This window comes from Ceratotherium simum, chromosome 16 (genome assembly GCF_057802395.1).
Source record: "Ceratotherium simum simum isolate JZ-2026a chromosome 16, ASM5780239v1, whole genome shotgun sequence".
NCBI classification, from domain to species: Eukaryota; Metazoa; Chordata; class Mammalia; order Perissodactyla; family Rhinocerotidae; genus Ceratotherium; species Ceratotherium simum.
Window position 1 is genome coordinate 9133505 of NC_141915.1, and position 17568 is coordinate 9151072.

The following is a 17568-nucleotide window of genomic DNA, read 5'->3' on the forward strand; positions in this document are numbered from 1 at the left end:
CATTTTGTATATATTCTCTGCCTACTAAACTTGACTGAGTTCCTTGAGGGCAAAGACCCCGTCTTGGCGAGGCAAGTTACAAACGCCACCTCTGGAGTCACACTGCCAGGGTTTTTCTCCCAGCTCTGCTACTTACTAGCTGGTGACTTTTCTTCCCCATCTGTCATATGGCCCTAATAGCTCCAACCTCATGAGGCTTAAATGAGATGATGCAGTTAAAGTGCTCAGCACCCACGTGTCACATAGTAAGTGCCCAATAAAAATCAGCTGTTGTCTATCATGATGACAATGACGATGATGATGACAATGATGATGTCACCTTTACAGCAATGGTTCTCAAATTTAGCTGCACATTTGAATCACCTGGGAATCTTTCACAACTCCTAAAGCCCAGGCCAATCAATCACACTCTCTGAGGGTGGAGCCAAGCATCAGTAATTTCCTTAGCTCCCCAGTTGATTTCAATGTGCAGCCAGGATTGAGACCCACTGTCCTATGGTATTTTCCTCATAGGCTTTTCACACAACACACACTCAAATATAGACAGGCCAACAGAGAATGTTTGAGGCGAGAGGGTACATGACATGTCTAGAAATATGCCCGGTGGAAAATAAGTAAATATTCATTACCTTCCATCGTCTGGGCCTCCTAGTGACACCAAGTACAAATCATTTGGTGAAAAGGCCAGAGCTTCGATTTTGCCCTTGTGAAGTGACAGCCGAGCAATCAGCTCCCTTTTCTTATAATCCCACAAAATGATATCTGCCTGGGGGCAAGAATACACTGTCAAATCAGAGACAGGCTTTGAAAGAATCTGAGGAGATAGCTACCTCTCTCGGTGAAAAATAGTCAGTAACGTCACTTTTCTAGGAACTAGATCACGTCCCACAAACATGATAGCAACAAAATGGAAACAGTTTCAAGCAGGGACTTTCGTTCCTGAGCGTTATCAGTCATGAGTTGTAACATCTGGTGTAAAAACACCAGCTCCCTTCACTCTCAACCGGCTAGAACGACAATGAGCTCAGAGAGAAGTCGAGAGGAAGAAGAGGGAGGGAAAAGCATGGGGCAGCACAGGGCTAACCTGAAGTGGGTGGTTTTGCTAGGGAGGCACCTCTGAATCAGTTCACAGGGCATTATGTTCAGTGTACTCACCTTGAAGCCCATGAAGGTGACTTGTCCAGAGGCGAGGTAGACTCCGCTCTTGGAGATGGTCACGCAGGAGACGTTGTTGCCATGACCGTGTAGGAAATTCTGCTCCTGAGTGTTTATCGCCTGAATGAGGATTGTGCAACCCAGAGGGTAGATCAGATGCTCCTGGTCAGGATGGCATTTCAGACCGGTGGGCACATGTCCTAAAAGAGGAAGATTAAAAATAATAATCAGGTGCGCAAGAGGCTGGTAACTTAAAAATTGAGTATAAAAGAGAATAGTTTTGAAATAAGCCTTAGTTCAACTAAAATAAGTGTGTGTAGGGGGTCATGGGTAATCTTATTCTACTGACAAAGAGGTCGGTCTAGTATATCATTTCTTAAATTTTAACGTGAATAATAATCTCCCCAGTTGAAAGCAGATTCTGATTTTAGGTCTGGGATGGGGCCGAGAGTCTGCATTTCTGACAAGCTCCCAAGTGATGCTGATGCTAGTCCAGAACTTCACTTTGGACAGCAAGGCCCTAGGGCCAATTCATTTTTTTCTTTTTTTTTCCGCAGGGAAAGATTGGCCCTGAGCTAACATCTGTTGCCAATCTTCCTCTTTTTTTCCCCTCCCAAAGCCCCGTACATGGTTGTATATCCTAGTTGTAAGTCGTTCTAGTTCTTCTACGTGAGCCACTGCCACAGCATGGCAACTGACGGATGGTGTGGTTCTGCCCCCAGGAAGCTAACCCGGGCTGCGAAAGTGGTGAGTGCCGAACTTGAACCACTAGGCTATCAGGGCTGGCTCCTATTCTTGTAATCCCAAGAAGCGCAAGGCCACAGACCACGAGCAGCCCTTCTGGGTGAGTGTGTAGGCACAGGGAGGTATGAATTCACTACCTCAGGCAAAAGTTTGGTAAAGATAAAAATTTGGTTTTAGTTCTAAGCCTCCACCAGGAGCTCTGAGGAAGCCCAGGACCTCTCACAGTGAGAACCCATCCTCCAGATATTTGCCAAGAAACATCTCAACAATTACAAACCCTTGTGATATGTTCTAACATGAAATAGACACAGGTCTTCTCTTATTATTCATCTTGGGTCAGAATTTTTTTGGTTATTCTTCATGTTTTATTTTACAATATAAACTTTTTGTGTGTGTGTGAGGAGATCAGCCCTGTGCTAACATCTGCCAATTCTCCTCTTTTTTTTTACTGAGGAAGACTGGCCCTGGGCTAACATCCGTGCCTATCTTCCTCTACTTTATATGGGACGCCACCACAGCATGGCCTGCCAAGCAGTGCATCGGTGCATGCCTGGGATCCGAATGGGTGAACCCTTGGCCACCGCAGCGGAGCGCACACACTCAACTGCTTGCGCCACCAGGCCGGCCCCACAATATAAACTTTAAAGTCAGCTTGAGTAGTTAAAAAATCATGTTCATGTTTTTAGTGGAATGTCATTAAATGTATAGATTAATTTAAGGAAAAATAATTTTTATAATACATTATATCTCCTTTCTAAAAATAGAATGTTTCTCCATGAAGTCTCCTTTTAGGTCCCCCAGTAGCATTCCCAAGTTTTCTTCATTAAGATTTCACACATTTCTTACTACTTTTATTCCTGGGTATTTTAAAATCTTTTTTATTGCTATTTCCTTTCCCATCAAAAGAGTCATAAATATTTATTAATACAGTCTTCTGGTCTTTTGATGAATTCACCTTTTATATTTAACTCCCTCTGGAATTTATTTTGGTGCATAATGTGATTCCAGCAGCTAAACAGATTTTTTTCTGCTCAGATGGCCAAATGTATTTATTGAATAAATGATTTCTTTCACTTTAATTGTGATCATTCCTTTTTTATGCAGTAAGTTCTCATAATACTAAGGTTTGTGTGATCTATTTCTACTAAAATATATATTTTTTTCTAACTGCCGGCTCCTTTAAACAATCATATGGCTATCCACATGGAAAAAGCAAAATTAGATCCCTACTTCACACCATCCACAAACAATACATTCCTGGTAGATCAAGAACCTAAATGTGAAAAACAAGATTTAATGTATATATAAATTGCAGGAAAAGATTTCTTAAACATAACACAAAAAAGCAAATCCTAACAAAAAAGGCCAATATATGTACCCAGTTATGTTAAAAATTAAAAATTTTTAATGACAAAAGAAAAAATGAAAAGAAAAACCCATACCAGGAGAAGATATTTGCAATGCATGTAACAGACAAAGGATTATATCCAGAATATACAAAGAACTACTACAAAGCAATAAGAAAAACACAAACAGCCCAACAGAAAAATGAACAAAGGATATGAACAGGAGATTTATGATGGAGGAAATTCAAAAGCCAATAAACAAATGAAAAGATATGCAACTTCACAAATAATCAGGGAAATTATATCCCAAATGAGATACCGTTTCATTTCCATCATAATGGCTAAGATTAAAAGGGCTGACAATACCAAGCATTAGTGATGATATGGAGCAAAGGGAACACTTATACATTGCTTGGTGGGAGGGTAAATTGGTAGAATTACTTTGGAAAACAACATGTCCATATTGACTATTGTTGTATATGGACATACCATAGGACCAAGCTATTCCACTCTTCAGTATATAACGTAGAGAAATACTTGCAATTGTGCCCATGAGCCATGTCCAAAGGTGTTCACTGTGGGATTGTTTGTAATATCAAAAAGTTGGAAATAAACTAAAAGCCCAGTGATGGGGTTTAGGGCAGGCCATCCCTAAATACACCATTTGGACATATTGATTATTTTGAATTAAAGTTACTTAAGAAATAGCCAGTGCAAGAAGGACACTCTGACCCTCCTTTGTCCTCCTGAAAGCAGGAAATAAATCTCTCATGTGAAAGATATCCTCCCTGTTTCAGGAGAAAGAGAGACAGTCTTATCACCAGAGACAGGGAATTCAGGGCCAAGAAGGATGTATAAACAAACCTTGTTACTTCTTTACTAACTTACTACTCCAAGCCCAAATCCCTTTGTCTTGTCAATTCTTCACAAATTTATTGTTTCTTTGTCTAAAAGGCATAAAAGCTGCCTGCTTTGGTCACTTTGAGTTTCATGTTTCTATAAGCTCCTGTACATACAAAATTAAATTTGTTTTTCTCCTGTTAATCTGTTTTATGTCAATTTAATTATTAGACCAGCCAAAGAACCTAGAAGGGAAGAAAGGAAAAGTTTTCCTCCTCTACAGCATCAACAGGGGAATAGATAATTAATACTGGTATATTTACACAAGGGAGTAGTGGAGTTAAAGCAAATTAAATCAACATCAATCAGCATGGATACGCTGCACAAATAATGTTGGGTGAAAAAAAGATTTCAAAATAAGCACAGCATGATACTATATGTAAAATATAAAAACATGCAAATTTACATTATAAATTATATATAGTGTAGTATATATAGTATATTTAATATTTTAAATATATATTGTAACATTTTAAAACATAGGAAGGTACACATTAACTTCAGGATAGTGATTGTCTCTAGAGAGGGAGAAAAGATAGAATAGCGTGATAGGACAGAGAACTTAAAATGTATAATTTTTTTTTCTTAAAAACATTAACTCAAATAAGGATAAGTATCAAAATTTGCTAATTCTATGTGCAGGTACCTGTTATTTATTATAGCATTCTCTCTAATTTTCTGTAGAGTTGAACTATTTTATGATAAAAACACAAAAGTAAAAGTACCCTATAATACTCTTTGCCCAAAGATAACCATTGTTAACATGTAGATGTGTATTTCTTCAGATTTATTTTCTTTGCACTTAATAATTAGGGTTCTTGGTTGCAAATAAGAAAGATCACCTCTGGCTAAGTTTGACAGAAAAAAGAATTTCATGAAAAGAATACAAATAGCTCACAGAATTGATAGAAAGTGTGTAAAATCACACTTGAGAAATAGGCAGGACCAATAGGAAGGCAAGACCAAGTGACATGAACTAAGGGATTCTCATTGCCACCCCACTCAACACACAATGCAACATTTGACTGCCACAGTGCTCTGTTCCTTTGTATCACTCTCTTAAGAGTGGAAGTTTTGGGTGGGAACGTCTGATTGGCTGAGCCTATTATGTCACATGTCTCTGAATTGGTTGCCAAGGAATTAGCAGAAGAAATATCTGCCCCGTTTTGGCCCTCACCAGAGGCAGTAGAACCTGCTCATACCTATCTTGGGATTCTCCTCAAATAGAAGGATATTCAAGATGTTGAGTAGCCAAAACCACACGTGTCCCCTACAATGAGTACTTTTCCTCTTTTCTCCATGCATACTCACACACACTGTTTCCCCACCTCTCTCTTTCTCAGTCTCTCTGTACACACATACACACTTTATTTAAACTACAATAGGCTCATACATTACATACTGTCTAGCAAGTTGCGTTTTGCACTTAATATATCTTTACCATTTTTCCTCGTTATTCCATATAGATTTATCTCATTTTTCTTAAGGATTATATAGTATCTTGTTGCACAAAAGAACTATAATTAAAAAAAATAATTTATTGGGGTGAAATTCACATAACATAAAATTAACCATTTTAAAGTGAACAATCCAGTGGCATTTGACAATGTTGTATATCCACCACCTCCATCTAGTTCCAAAACACTTCTGGACTATAATTTTGTGTGTGTGTGTGTGAGGAAGACTAGCCCTGTGCTAACATCTGTTGCCAAGCCTCCTCTTTTTGCTGAGGCAGATTGGCCCTGGGCTAACATCCACGCCCATCTTCCTCTACTTTATATGTGGGACACCTGCCACAGCATGGCTTGATATGCGGTGTGCAGGTGGAGGCCCAGGATCCAAAGCTGAGAACCCCGGGCCGCCGAAGTGGAGTACGTGAACTTAACCACTACCCCACCAGGCCAGCCCCTGGACTACAATTTTTCAAGCCAATTTCTTTTTTTTTTTAATGACGTTTTTGTTTGTTCAGAATGCTTGTGTTTAAAGTTAACTGAAATTAAAAGTGGTTTGTTTTCCAATGAAGTTAACATCCAAAACTGTTAAATTCAACATTAAGGGTTTATAACAAAAATGCACCTATATATATTCTTAGCTGATATCTGAATAGTAATATATACACTATACAATGATATCCATTCTTGTCTCATCAGAGCATACTCTCCTGACCAGACATAGAAATGCAGAAGTAACAGTGTTATTTTCCTTTTTTCCTGTGTTATAAGATTTTAGTTTCCAGAATTTATAAATTCATAAACTCAAAATTGTTCTAATAAGTTGTTATTTTTTCCTTGTTCATGTCTGAAGAAGAGCTTCTTTCTGTAAGAAATTCTATATTTTATAATCTTTCCTTTGAAATATGAGAAAGATATGGAATTTCCTGAGTTACATATGCAGCTTATACATTCTTTAAAAGCTATTTTTAAAAAATATTACAAATTAATCATATATATCCATAATACATTTCCTTGCTATTCACATACTTCTTTAAGCAATATTTAAGTATATTTGTGCTTTGTATGTTTACATTACTTTAGAGCCTATTTTTAGCTTTCAATAAAACTGTATATCTATAAAGATTTCTCAAATATTTAATAAATGAGGCAAAACAGTCATTATAAAAATATAAACTCCTATTATAGCTTTTTCATTTTTCATGCATTTGCTGCCAACCACGTAATTTCCTGTTCTTTAGAGAAGTTGATAAATTTGTATGGCAGGTTTCCTGAGCACACAGTATTCACTCTGCTGTGTCAGTTGCAGCAGTGGAATCTGACAATGTTGGTATTCATTACACCCAGTTATTTCAACTGCAGGACCACCTTATTAGCTGCTTCCAAGGAATTTACTAGATTCTGCAGCTCTTCTTTACTCACTTCAACAGAATATGGTTTGACTTCATCATTTTCTTTTACATCTAGATGAAAGTTTAAAAGCAGCATTTGTAACGTAGCAATCTTGTCACTAGAAAGTGCAAGCTTTAACTGCCAATCAAAATCTTATAGCCAGGCAGAGGAAATATCAACTATTTCTTCTGACAGACCCTGACTGACCTTATTTTTTTTTTCTACTTTTCAAGCATTTCATGATAGCCTCTTGATGAAGTGAATTCAACTGATTCAATTGCTGAACTATCTCTTCATCAGATAACTTTTTTTCCAACTATGGCTTTGAAAAATTTGGTAATATCTTCTAGAACATGCATCCGTTCTGTTGAATCCCAAACACTGTGATAATCCTGGTAGAGAGGATAAGTTCGACCACAAATGCCATCAATTATTTTGTGAAGAAGCTGTAGGCGCAGCTTGGCTGGAAGCTTCTGCAGCCGCCACAAGGGCGCCCCCTCTTCTAAGCCAATTTCCTACCAATGAATATTTGGGTTTCCTCCAATATTTGGGATATTATACACAATACCACAGTGAATCTCACTGTTTATAATTTTTTGAAGACTCGAATAAGTGACTCGAGTTCTAAAAAGCTCAAAGATTATTTTCATTAAAAATTGTAAGAGTCACTACAAAGCTGTCTTTCAGAAAAGTTGTAAAATTTATACTCCTGGCAATAGTAATTGAGAACCATTTCTTATTCTCACCTTACTATTATCCATATTTTTAGCTTTTACCAATCTGAGAAATTTTAAAAAAGTCATTGTTTTAATAGCATTTTTTAAAGCATTTTGAGCTAGTAGCCATTTATATTTCTTTCATTTATATTTCTTTACCCATTATCTATTTCAGGGATCAGCAAGTATTTTCTATAAAGGGCCAGATAGTAAATATTTTAGGCTTCGTGGACCACAGCTACTCAAGTCTGTTATAGTAGTGTAAAAGCAGCCATAGACAATACATAGACAAGCGCACACGGCTGGGTTCCAATAAACTTTATTTACAAAAACAGGCAGAGGCCTAGATTTGGCCCACTGGCTATAAGGTGCCAAATCCTGATCTATTTTGTTATTGCTGCTGATTTTAGTTTAAGAACTCTTCGTATAATGGGAAAATCATGGGCTTATCTACTCCAGTCAATTGAAGAATGTGACTGTTGTGTCAATACCAAACTCTTAATGACTATAGCTTTATAAAATGTTTTCATAAGCAACACGACTATATCTGGTTTGCTTAAATAATAAATTCCTGTCAAAATACAATGCCTATAGGGCCGGCTCCGTGGCTTGGTGGTTAAGTGCACGCGCTCTGATGCTGGTGGCCCGGGTTCGGATCCCGGGTGCGCACAGAGGCACCACTTCTCCGTCCATCCTGAGGCCGAGTCCCACATACAGCAACTAGAAGGATGTGCAGCTATGACATACAACTATCTACTGGGGCTTTGGGGGGGAAAATAAATAAAATAAAATCTTTAAAAAAAAAAAATACAATGCCTATAAGAGTCAAGTGCAGTTACATATTTACACCCTCATTAAAATTCATAAACTATCATGTAACTCTACAATGAGTTTTAGCAGCACAATGATAAAAAAGGCTTTGCTTTTGCTTCTAATTTGTTTCTGTGTGAAAGCAAAACTCAATTACCTTGCATTTAAGGCCTCCACAATCTAATCTCAGGCTCTCTTTGCTGTGTTATCTGGCCAGTCCTTGATACTTAAGCCACACCAGGCTTTTTGCTATTCCCCAACCAGGCACCACACTTCTTCACCTTCCTCTTTTGCTCACCCTATTCCTGCTATCTGGAATATTCTGCCTCTCAGTCTTTACTCACTGACTCCTACTCAAATTTAAAGACTATTTGAATTAACTCCTCCTTGACTTCACTCAAGCCTAGAATAGAATCTTTCTCCCAAGCTTTCATAAAGCTTTGCTTATTTGTTTTTGAGAGGTAGTATAGACTTTTTAAGTAAACAGTTTTCATTGAAGACAAAAATACAGAAAACTCAATAACTTTACCAAGTAAACACACCTATTTAACTATAGCCCAAGTCAAGGAGTAGATTATTACCACCCCCCAGACGTCCCCTATGTGCCTTCTCCCAGTCTACATCTCCCCAAATGTAATCACTGTTTTGATTTCTATTCCTGTAAATTAATTTTCCTCATTTTAGAACTTTAAACGAATGGAATTATACAGTATGTATTCTTTTTCTTCTGGCTTTTTTCATTCAACATTATGATTGTGAGCTCTATCCATGTTGTGTGTAGCTGTAGTTAATTCTTTTTCATTGCTGCAGAGTAGTCTGTTGTATGAATAGACCACAATTTATTTGTCTTTTCTACTTTTGATGGACATTTTCATTGTAGTTTTTAGCTATTTGAAATTATGCTACTATAAATATTCCCACATATTTTTTTTTGGTACACATTTCTGTTGTGTATAATATGGCCTTTGGAGGATACATCAAAAGTCTTTAAGATGTACTTGGAATTTGACCTAAGGAAAAAAGGTAGAGTTAAAAGATTTAGCTATGCAGATGTTCTTTGTAGCATTTAAAAATAAATGGAAAAAATGGAAATTATCCTAAATGCTTAATAACAGGGCATTGTTTAAATAAATTATGACATCTGTGCAACAGAATATCATATTAAAATATATTAAAAATTATGGGACAGAGTATATTTACTGCCAAGGAAAGATTTACATGACATACTGTTAAGTGGAAATAAAGTTCGATTACAAGATAATATATACAGCATAAGTTTGTTTTTATTAAAAAAAAATATTTATATGTAAGTGTATATTTGAAAGGATCACACCAAAAGTTTAACAGTGATATCTTTGGGAAATGTAATGATGGCTGATTTTTCTTTTGGTTTCACTGTATTTTTTCAATTTTCTAAACTCCTCTTCTTAAGTATGGCTATGGATTTATCCCTGTATTCACAGTGCATAGCATACTACTTGGCATATAGTGGTTCTAAATAAATGTATATTTGATTATACAAAAGAATATAAATTGTCACAAAATGAAGGTAAAAACAATTCAATTTGGGCCATTCTAAAAGGCCAAGATAAGTAGTAATTGTCAAGGAAGACATCCGGATGGAAGTGACCACATATTTACTCTCAGAGCTCCACCAAACAGCATGAATTCAGTCGCAGAGCTCTATGCGGCAGCCTTTACACTAGTCCCCAGCGTGGCCCTTTGCACTAACTGCACTCAGATCCTTTACCAACGATCTTGTAACCGGCTCTAAAGGTGGCTGATCTCTCAGATGTACTAAGTGCCCACTGTCAATTAGAGACATCAAGGTAAAATGAAGAGCCAAGTCCTAGAATGTGCTTAAAATTTGTCATTGATTGTTCTGTATCTACATTATTACAATTTTAAAGCTTTCAGGCATCACAATGTACTTTTAAAAAAAGATTTGCTTTTTCTAAAATGTAACCAATTGCTTGTTTTCATCCTTCACAAAAAGCCAAACAGCATTTTCCCCCTTAACGTTCAAAACCACAAGCAGTCATAAATAAGATTTGAGCAGATCCGCCAGGCATCCTCTGACCAAAGTATCTCTCTCCTCCAGCTCCCCCTGGCGTCCTCTTCGCCTTCTATCGTGGTCTGAAATGCTCACCATTAGAATCCTTCCTTCGGTTTAGAGGACAAGATTACCCTCTAAAGCGGTCCCTCCCCAGCCCTTTCTCAGTACATCAGCTGGGATTTTAGAAGTTAGTTGCTCCCGGGGGCCGACACGGACTCTGTAATCCGGTGGTTATGGAAGGGCAGGCAGCTTTGCGGGCTGCATGGGGCTTAGAGCCAGGGAGGGCTGACCTAGTGGGAGAAGGGTTACAACTATCCTTTCTTTCTGGCCCGGCGAAGAGGAATTTGGTTTCTTTTAGGTGACGGCAAAAACCACCTCCCTTCTTGAGGCTTGGAGCAGGGAAGTGACTCTCTATGGCCTTTGGACAGGAGAGGCTGTCTGGGCCCCCGGCGGTTGGCCCTGGCCAGGGCTCATGCCAGGGTCTCACACTGCCTTCCAGGTGCCACCTGGTGTCTCACTGTTCCTGTTGGCACTACACGTCCCCGGGTTTGCTAAACCACCCAGTCCAGACATGCTCGAGGCCTCACCGTTGAAGCCGATCACAGCCTCAAGCTCCAGCTCCGCCACTTCGGCCTTGGGCGAAATTTGGTTCTCCATCACGCGGACACTCGGCTCACTTTCCTCCCAGCCTTCGGCGATGGAGCGTCTTTTGGTCGTTATGGTAACAGACGTACGCATGCGCGCCAGATCCCCGCCCGCGCTGAAACCCATCCTGCGGAGTTGGTCTTTTACTCTCTCGGAAACGAGAAGAGGGCTTCTTTTTCCTTTCTATCGCTCTGGAAATTTAGGGGGCACTAAATGCACAGAACTAATTCCCTCCTCCCTAAATAAAGAGTCTGTGACCTTTTTGGTACCTATATAATCAAGCACCTAATGGCATCTAAAAATTAATCAAACATGGTGGATTGCCTTTGATGGGAAGGCTGCTATAAAATAGTATGTAATTGCTACTTCTTTGGGTCCCTTGTTCGAAGCAGGATAAAACAAATTTTTTAAAGCTTTATTGAGGTATAATTTACATATCATAAAATTCACTTAAAGTGAGTTTTAGTAAATTTATACATTTGTACATCTATGACAACCAGTTTTTTGTTTGTTTATTTTTGTTATTGTTTCAAGCAGGAGAAAATTTTAAGTAACTGCTAGAGGTCTTGAGGCGCTCCCCCGTTTCCGGGAAAATGCTTAGATTTTGTTCAACAACAATTTTATTTTAATTGCGCCCAGCTGTTGGCATCTCGGCGGGAGCAGAATGCTCCAACCTACTGTTCCCTGGGTCAGCGCTTTCCTTTCTTCATCAGAGCTTTGAGGCCCTAGTGTAGATTCCCTTCGCAAACTCCAGGTTTCGGTCGCGCACGGGTGGAACCGCGGGGTATGAGCCACGCGAGCCGCCGTAGTCAGCTGCTGCGAGCAGGAAGTGTCCGAGGCGCGGGCGGAGACTGCACGATGGCCCCGGACCCCTGGTGAGCCCCGGGTGAGGGCGGCCGCGCGGAGAGTCTGTGGGGGGAGGCCGGGCTTCTGGGGAGCGGGCGACCGCTAGGCGTTCGGGCTGGAGGTCATTCGGGATGAGAGGAGGGGCAGCGAGGACCCTTCCCCTGCTGAGGGGGACTCTGCCTCATTCTGCCACCCTCGGTCCTTGCGGGGTGGCCCAGGAGGGAGACCGAGGAGACCCGTGGGGAGCTGAGGAATGGTGTCGAATCTCTGAACATTCCTTTAGCCCTTCCCGGCTGCACTTTGCCGCGGAGATTTCCCGCCCATCCTGGTTGTGGAGCTGGCGGTGTAGGCTTCCCTGGACTCCTGTGAAAGGGAAGTCGAAGTAACCTTTCTGTGCAGTGCCAGTCCATCTGGGGAACCCCCTTATTTCACAGGTGGAGAAACGGAGGTTCAGAATCCCTGGTCACCAGCCAGTTAGTAACCAGTTGGCGCTAGGACCTAGAACTTGTGGGCCCTTCAAAAAACTTCTAGGAATATCAGAGGGAAATTATGCATTTGTTTTTAAGGCATTTTACCCTTATCTGAGTCAGTATCATGAGGACTGTTTCTATGGCAGCAACTTTTGCAGTAAAACAATAGCTGATAGCGGTCCTTTATTCATCAGTTAAGTCCCAAGGACTGAGTGATGACAGACACTGTCTGTCATAATTAAAAACATATTCTAGCTCTGTAAAGTTCTTGTAGTATATGCCTCATGTTGGTACTTCTCATATAGTTTATAATTGTTTAAGTGGCAGACAGTCTGGATAGTAGGAGAATGGATTGCAAGATCAAAGTTAGCACCCCTGGGATTTAGGTTATCTGGGCAGATAGCTTACTTCATTTAACACTAATTTTTTTCCACCTTATTTTAACACCCTGATAGAAAATTTAGAAAATACTGAATATTTGCAGAGAAAACAATAAATTTAACTCAGTCATTTGGAATAATAGCCATTATTGATTTTTTAAATGAACTTATTGCTTTATATATGTGTGTGTATATGTATATAAACACTCATGTTTTACAAAACAGGGAACATTTCTCCCTATCACTAAATATTCACTCTAAACATTATTTTTTATAGTGCATCATATGAATGACCATAATTTATTTAATTATTCCCCGCTTTGTACCTTTTTTTAATATTAGGGGTTTGTTTATGTTTTTTTAATATTGCAGAGATTGCCCCTTTGTTTCGTGTTTTATTTCCTTGGCTCACTTCTTAGAAGTGGAACTCTTGGGCCCAAGGGTATGAACATTTTTAAGGCCCTGGATACATGTTGCTAAGTTGCCCTCCACCTCCTGGAAGCTAACTCCCTCACTTTACACGTAAGGTAGGAAATCAAGATTAGAAATAAGGTAGAGGCCCCAGATTATCCATATAGCTTGGCAGAAGTTATCACTGGACCCCAGGCCTCTTCCACAGTGAGTTTTGAAAAGGCATTTATAATTTTTCCTGTTACTCTCAAGTAGTTTGAATTAGTGGCTTTCTCATTTGTTGAAAGTGAAACAGTGGGGGAACTCTGCTGTGCTAGCGTCAGCTTCTTTGCCAAGTAGGTTGCTGATCAGCAGGGTAGAAAGGAGTATGGAATGGGACTTTGAAAAACCTATAGAAACAGACTTGACTACAGCTTTGCCTTCCTGCTATTGAAAATCATCCGTCAATGATGCTTTACTCCTGTGTAGTGTTCTAAAGTTGAGAAGTGAAATGTAGCAGTTAGTATTTTAATGGCATATCAAAGCAAGTAGTAAGCTCACTGTTTAATAGAAGTAGCGAGTAATTACTGTCTGAACTGGTTCTTTGCTCAAGTTAATCAGCTTTACTGCTAGGGCAACTTATTTGTTGATGATACACCATTTCTGGAAAAATTATATTCTAGTTGGCTTTTTTTTGGTCTGTTATTTAAAAGTTTTGTTATGAAAGATAAAAAATATACGTGGACTAGTATAATGAGCCCCTTTATACTCATCACTCAATTTCTGTAATTATCAACATTCTGCCATTCTTGTTTCATCTCTGCTCTCCACACTTTTTTTCCTGTGTCTTTTAAAGTAAATCTTATACGTATATCAATTTAACTGTATATTCAGTGCTTTTGTGATAGAACAGAGGCCCAGTTCTTAGTCTAGAAACTTCTTTTAGTTTCCCCATTCTAGTTCCTTGGTCTCTGTCATGGCATCACCATCCTCTTAGTCACTTAGGCCTGAAAACACTAATTACCCACTTTTCCTTCACTCCTCATATCAGATTTTTCACTAATGCCCATTTTTTTTTTTTTAAGTATCTCTTGACATCTTTTTTTTGCTGTCTTTTTCTGCCATAGTTCAATCCTTTATAGCCCTATGCCTTGCAGATAGTAAATACTGGTGACTGGTTATAGAATTGAATAGCTGGAGAAGTCATCTACTGATCTCTTGCCACTCTTCTCTCCTTCCCAACTGTTTACCTAAATGGAGTTCAGGTTAATTTTCCTAAACTAGTACTTTAGGCACTGTGTTCTTGATACCTTGATGAAGTTGCCCGTTAACACTTGGCCAGTGGTTCCCAAACTTCGCTACAGATTGGAATTACCTGGGGAGCTTTCCCAACTCCTCATGTCCAGGTCAAACCCCATACCAATTTAATCAGAATGCTTGGGGGTGGGAGCCAGGAATTGTGTTTGTTTTTGTTTTGTAGTGATTCCCCAGTTATTCCAGAATGTAGCAAGGTTTCAGAACCACTTTTTTAGGGCTAAAGTGAGAACATGAGGATCAGTGGCAAGACACCTGAGATTTTGCCCGTCAGCATATCACCTCTTCAAGGCCTCACTTTATGCTCTACATACAGCTCTAAAATTCTCTTATAAGTCTAATCTTATTAGGCTGGTGTTTAAGGCTCTGCAGAAACTAGCTTCGACTCATCTTGACCATTTTATGCTTTACCCTCCCACCACCACTGAGGGCCGCCACTCAGCCGAGTGTGCCAGGCACATTCTGTTCCTTCCATCTTTGCTCCTTGTGCTTGCACATTTGCCACATCTAGAATGCTCTCCTCCCTCCTGTTGGAACGAGAGGCCTGCTTTAACCTGGTGCCTCAGCCCAAGATGTAACCTCTTGGCCCAGCCCTGTCAGATCTGAGTGCCTTGGCCAACGGTAATTTCTCTCACTTCCGAACTCCGGAAATACTTACCATTTATACCCCACATTTGACCCCACAATTGTACTTCTCACTGATTTTCATATTTACAGTCTGGAACCACAGAACCAGACCTAAGCTCCTCTCTTCATAGGTGCCAATATGGAGGAGAAAAGGGGGAAATGTAAAGCTGGGACCAGGACCCAACTGTCCTTATCAGCTTCCCTCCTGTTTTCTTAATGATGTGTTGTCTTGTATCACCTGCCCGTTTTTTGTATACAGGAATGATGCTTTTTTAGAGTATAGTGGTGAGTGGTTAAAGATCCAATTCGTAGGATCCTTACGAAGTTTAAAATGTAAAGCTCTTAGCGTAGGACCTGGCCCAGATCAGGTACTCAGCTGTCAGCCATTGCTATATTTCTATAATAAGATTCCTATGGGAAGCAATTGGGATTGTTTTTTCCTTCATTCAAGCAGACATTTTCAAGTTCCCTGGGTATACGAGTGATATGTGGGCGTTTGAAGATTTTAAGAAATGGATTATTTATTTTTTCAAGCAAAAATTGGGACATTAGGTCAAACAGCAGTTGTCAATATTTTGTACTGGGACAGTCCTGGAAAATATGTTGGTTGTATAGTACAGCATAGCCCCTGTTCTTTAGGAGCAGACCATCTGGTAGGAGAGATGAAATGTGTTTGCACACTTAAGTATTTTCTGTAAAACAAATAGAAAGTAAAAAGGCTGTAACAGAAGGAAAAAATAAGGGACTATTGGGAATTCATTGTGAATCCTTCGAAGCCCCCAGCACTGTTGAATAACACATAGAAGCTCAGTAAATGTTTTGAGAGAGTTCTGGTAAGCTTAGATGTCAGGTGGCTGTGTGTCCTTTGTCCCCAGAGCATTGTGTTATAGGATAAACAGCACTGGCTGTTCCTGTACTGTAAAGTTCTTCCCCAGATATCTGGAGGGCTAGCTTCCACACCTTGCCGGTCACTGTCTTTATCCTGCTTTATTTTTCTTCTTAGCACATATCAACACCTGACATATTATATATTTATTTGTTTTATGCCTCTCTCCCTTCACTAAGCTCCTTGAAAGCAGGCACTTTGTCCATTTTGTTCACTCCTATATTCTCCAGTGCTTGGAACAGAGCTCAGTACAGAGGAGGGCCTCCGTAAATGTTTGTTGGATGTTTTATGCATGAACAGATACAAACGCTTTATCATCAGCAGCATAGCAAAGTGGTTAGGAGCACAGGCTTGGGGCCAGACAACCTTGGTTTGTAGCTGGCGGTACCACTTGGGCAAGTTGCTGTACTTCTTTGTGCCTCCTTTTCTCACGTGTAAGATGGAGATGGTAATGGTACCTGCCTCCTAGCGTTTTTGTGTGGATTAAGTGAGTTATTACAAATGAAGCATTCAGAATAGAGCCTGGTTGGTAGTAAGTACCATTCAACACCTGTTGCCATTACTGTTACTCTTATTATTCTCCCTTCCGTTTGAATTTGTGACTAGAATTAAAAGCTCAAACTTAGATAATGCAGAAATTTCTTTTGAAGAACCTTAGACGTTTTTCTCGCTTTATGACTTTGATACAGGTTCTCTACATACGATTCTACTTGCCAAATTGCACAAGAGATTGCTGAGAAAATTCAACAGCGAAATCAGTATGAAAGAAATGGTGAAAACACAACGAAGGTACGACCAGGAGAGAATTAGTACATGAAATGGTTTGTTTGAGCTTTGAGGTCTGAAAACCCTCCTATTTCTGAGGCGCTGTGTGTGTATGTGTATGTGTGTTTGTGTAATGGCCTATATGCTTACATATATTTAATTGACATTACAACCAACCAGTTAATAGTTATTTAATTACTGAAACCAAATGGGGCATGACAGCTTTTTAATTTCTCTGTTTTGCCTTAAAAGTTCCTTACAATTTTGTAGTCTAGTTCAAAGGTTGGTACGCTTTACCCCCAGATGTAAATCTTTTAGGCTTTGCAGGATAAGAGGCAATGTCCTCGCTTCTTTGAGTATCTATTCTTGCCTAAAGGATAACAGTCTTTTTTTACGTCATCCTTAGGTTTTGGGCTGTACAAAAACAGTGGTGGGATTTGGTTAGGAAATATATTTTTTAGAAAATCATGAGTTCATACCAATACCTTCGATTCAAATCAAACACCACAGGATTCTTTCTAACCTTCCCCATTCCGAATTAGTGTTTTCCTTCTTCCATAGTGAGAGCCCTGGTTTCCAAAAGCTTCCAATATATTTTTGCTCCTTTGGTCTGCCTTATAGTTTACAGAAATAGTTTCAGAATTACTGCACAAGTACCACTACAAACACTAAGTA

The 17568-nt window shown here is 39.4% G+C and overlaps 2 protein-coding genes and 1 pseudogene across 4 annotated transcripts in view; 1 reads left to right on the top strand and 2 right to left on the bottom strand.

Annotated features, from left to right (window-relative positions):
- The window catches only part of CFAP52 (cilia and flagella associated protein 52), a 43504-nt gene extending 32277 nt beyond the window's left edge, over nt 1–11227 (bottom strand). The window contains exons 1-3 of the mRNA XM_004433067.3: nt 11158–11227; nt 1156–1355; nt 630–766 (exon numbers count right to left, since the gene is read on the bottom strand). Of these exons, the coding sequence (XP_004433124.1) occupies nt 630–766; nt 1156–1355; nt 11158–11227 (407 nt within the window). The remainder of the gene's footprint in view (nt 1–629; nt 767–1155; nt 1356–11157) is intronic.
- LOC147914881 (COMM domain-containing protein 8 pseudogene) lies at nt 6944–7749 on the bottom strand (annotated as a pseudogene).
- A 759-nt stretch (nt 11228–11986) lies between the features above and the next one.
- STX8 (syntaxin 8) overlaps nt 11987–17568 on the top strand; it is a 241991-nt gene continuing 236409 nt past the window's right edge. For all 3 annotated transcript variants that reach the window (XR_015554624.1, XM_014789508.2, XM_087440423.1), the window contains exons 1-2: nt 11987–12090; nt 16818–16917. Coding sequence is in view for 2 of the 3 variants with exons in the window: in XM_014789508.2 (XP_014644994.1) it covers nt 12002–12090; nt 16818–16917 (189 nt within the window). In the remaining variant the exon portion in view is untranslated. The remainder of the gene's footprint in view (nt 12091–16817; nt 16918–17568) is intronic.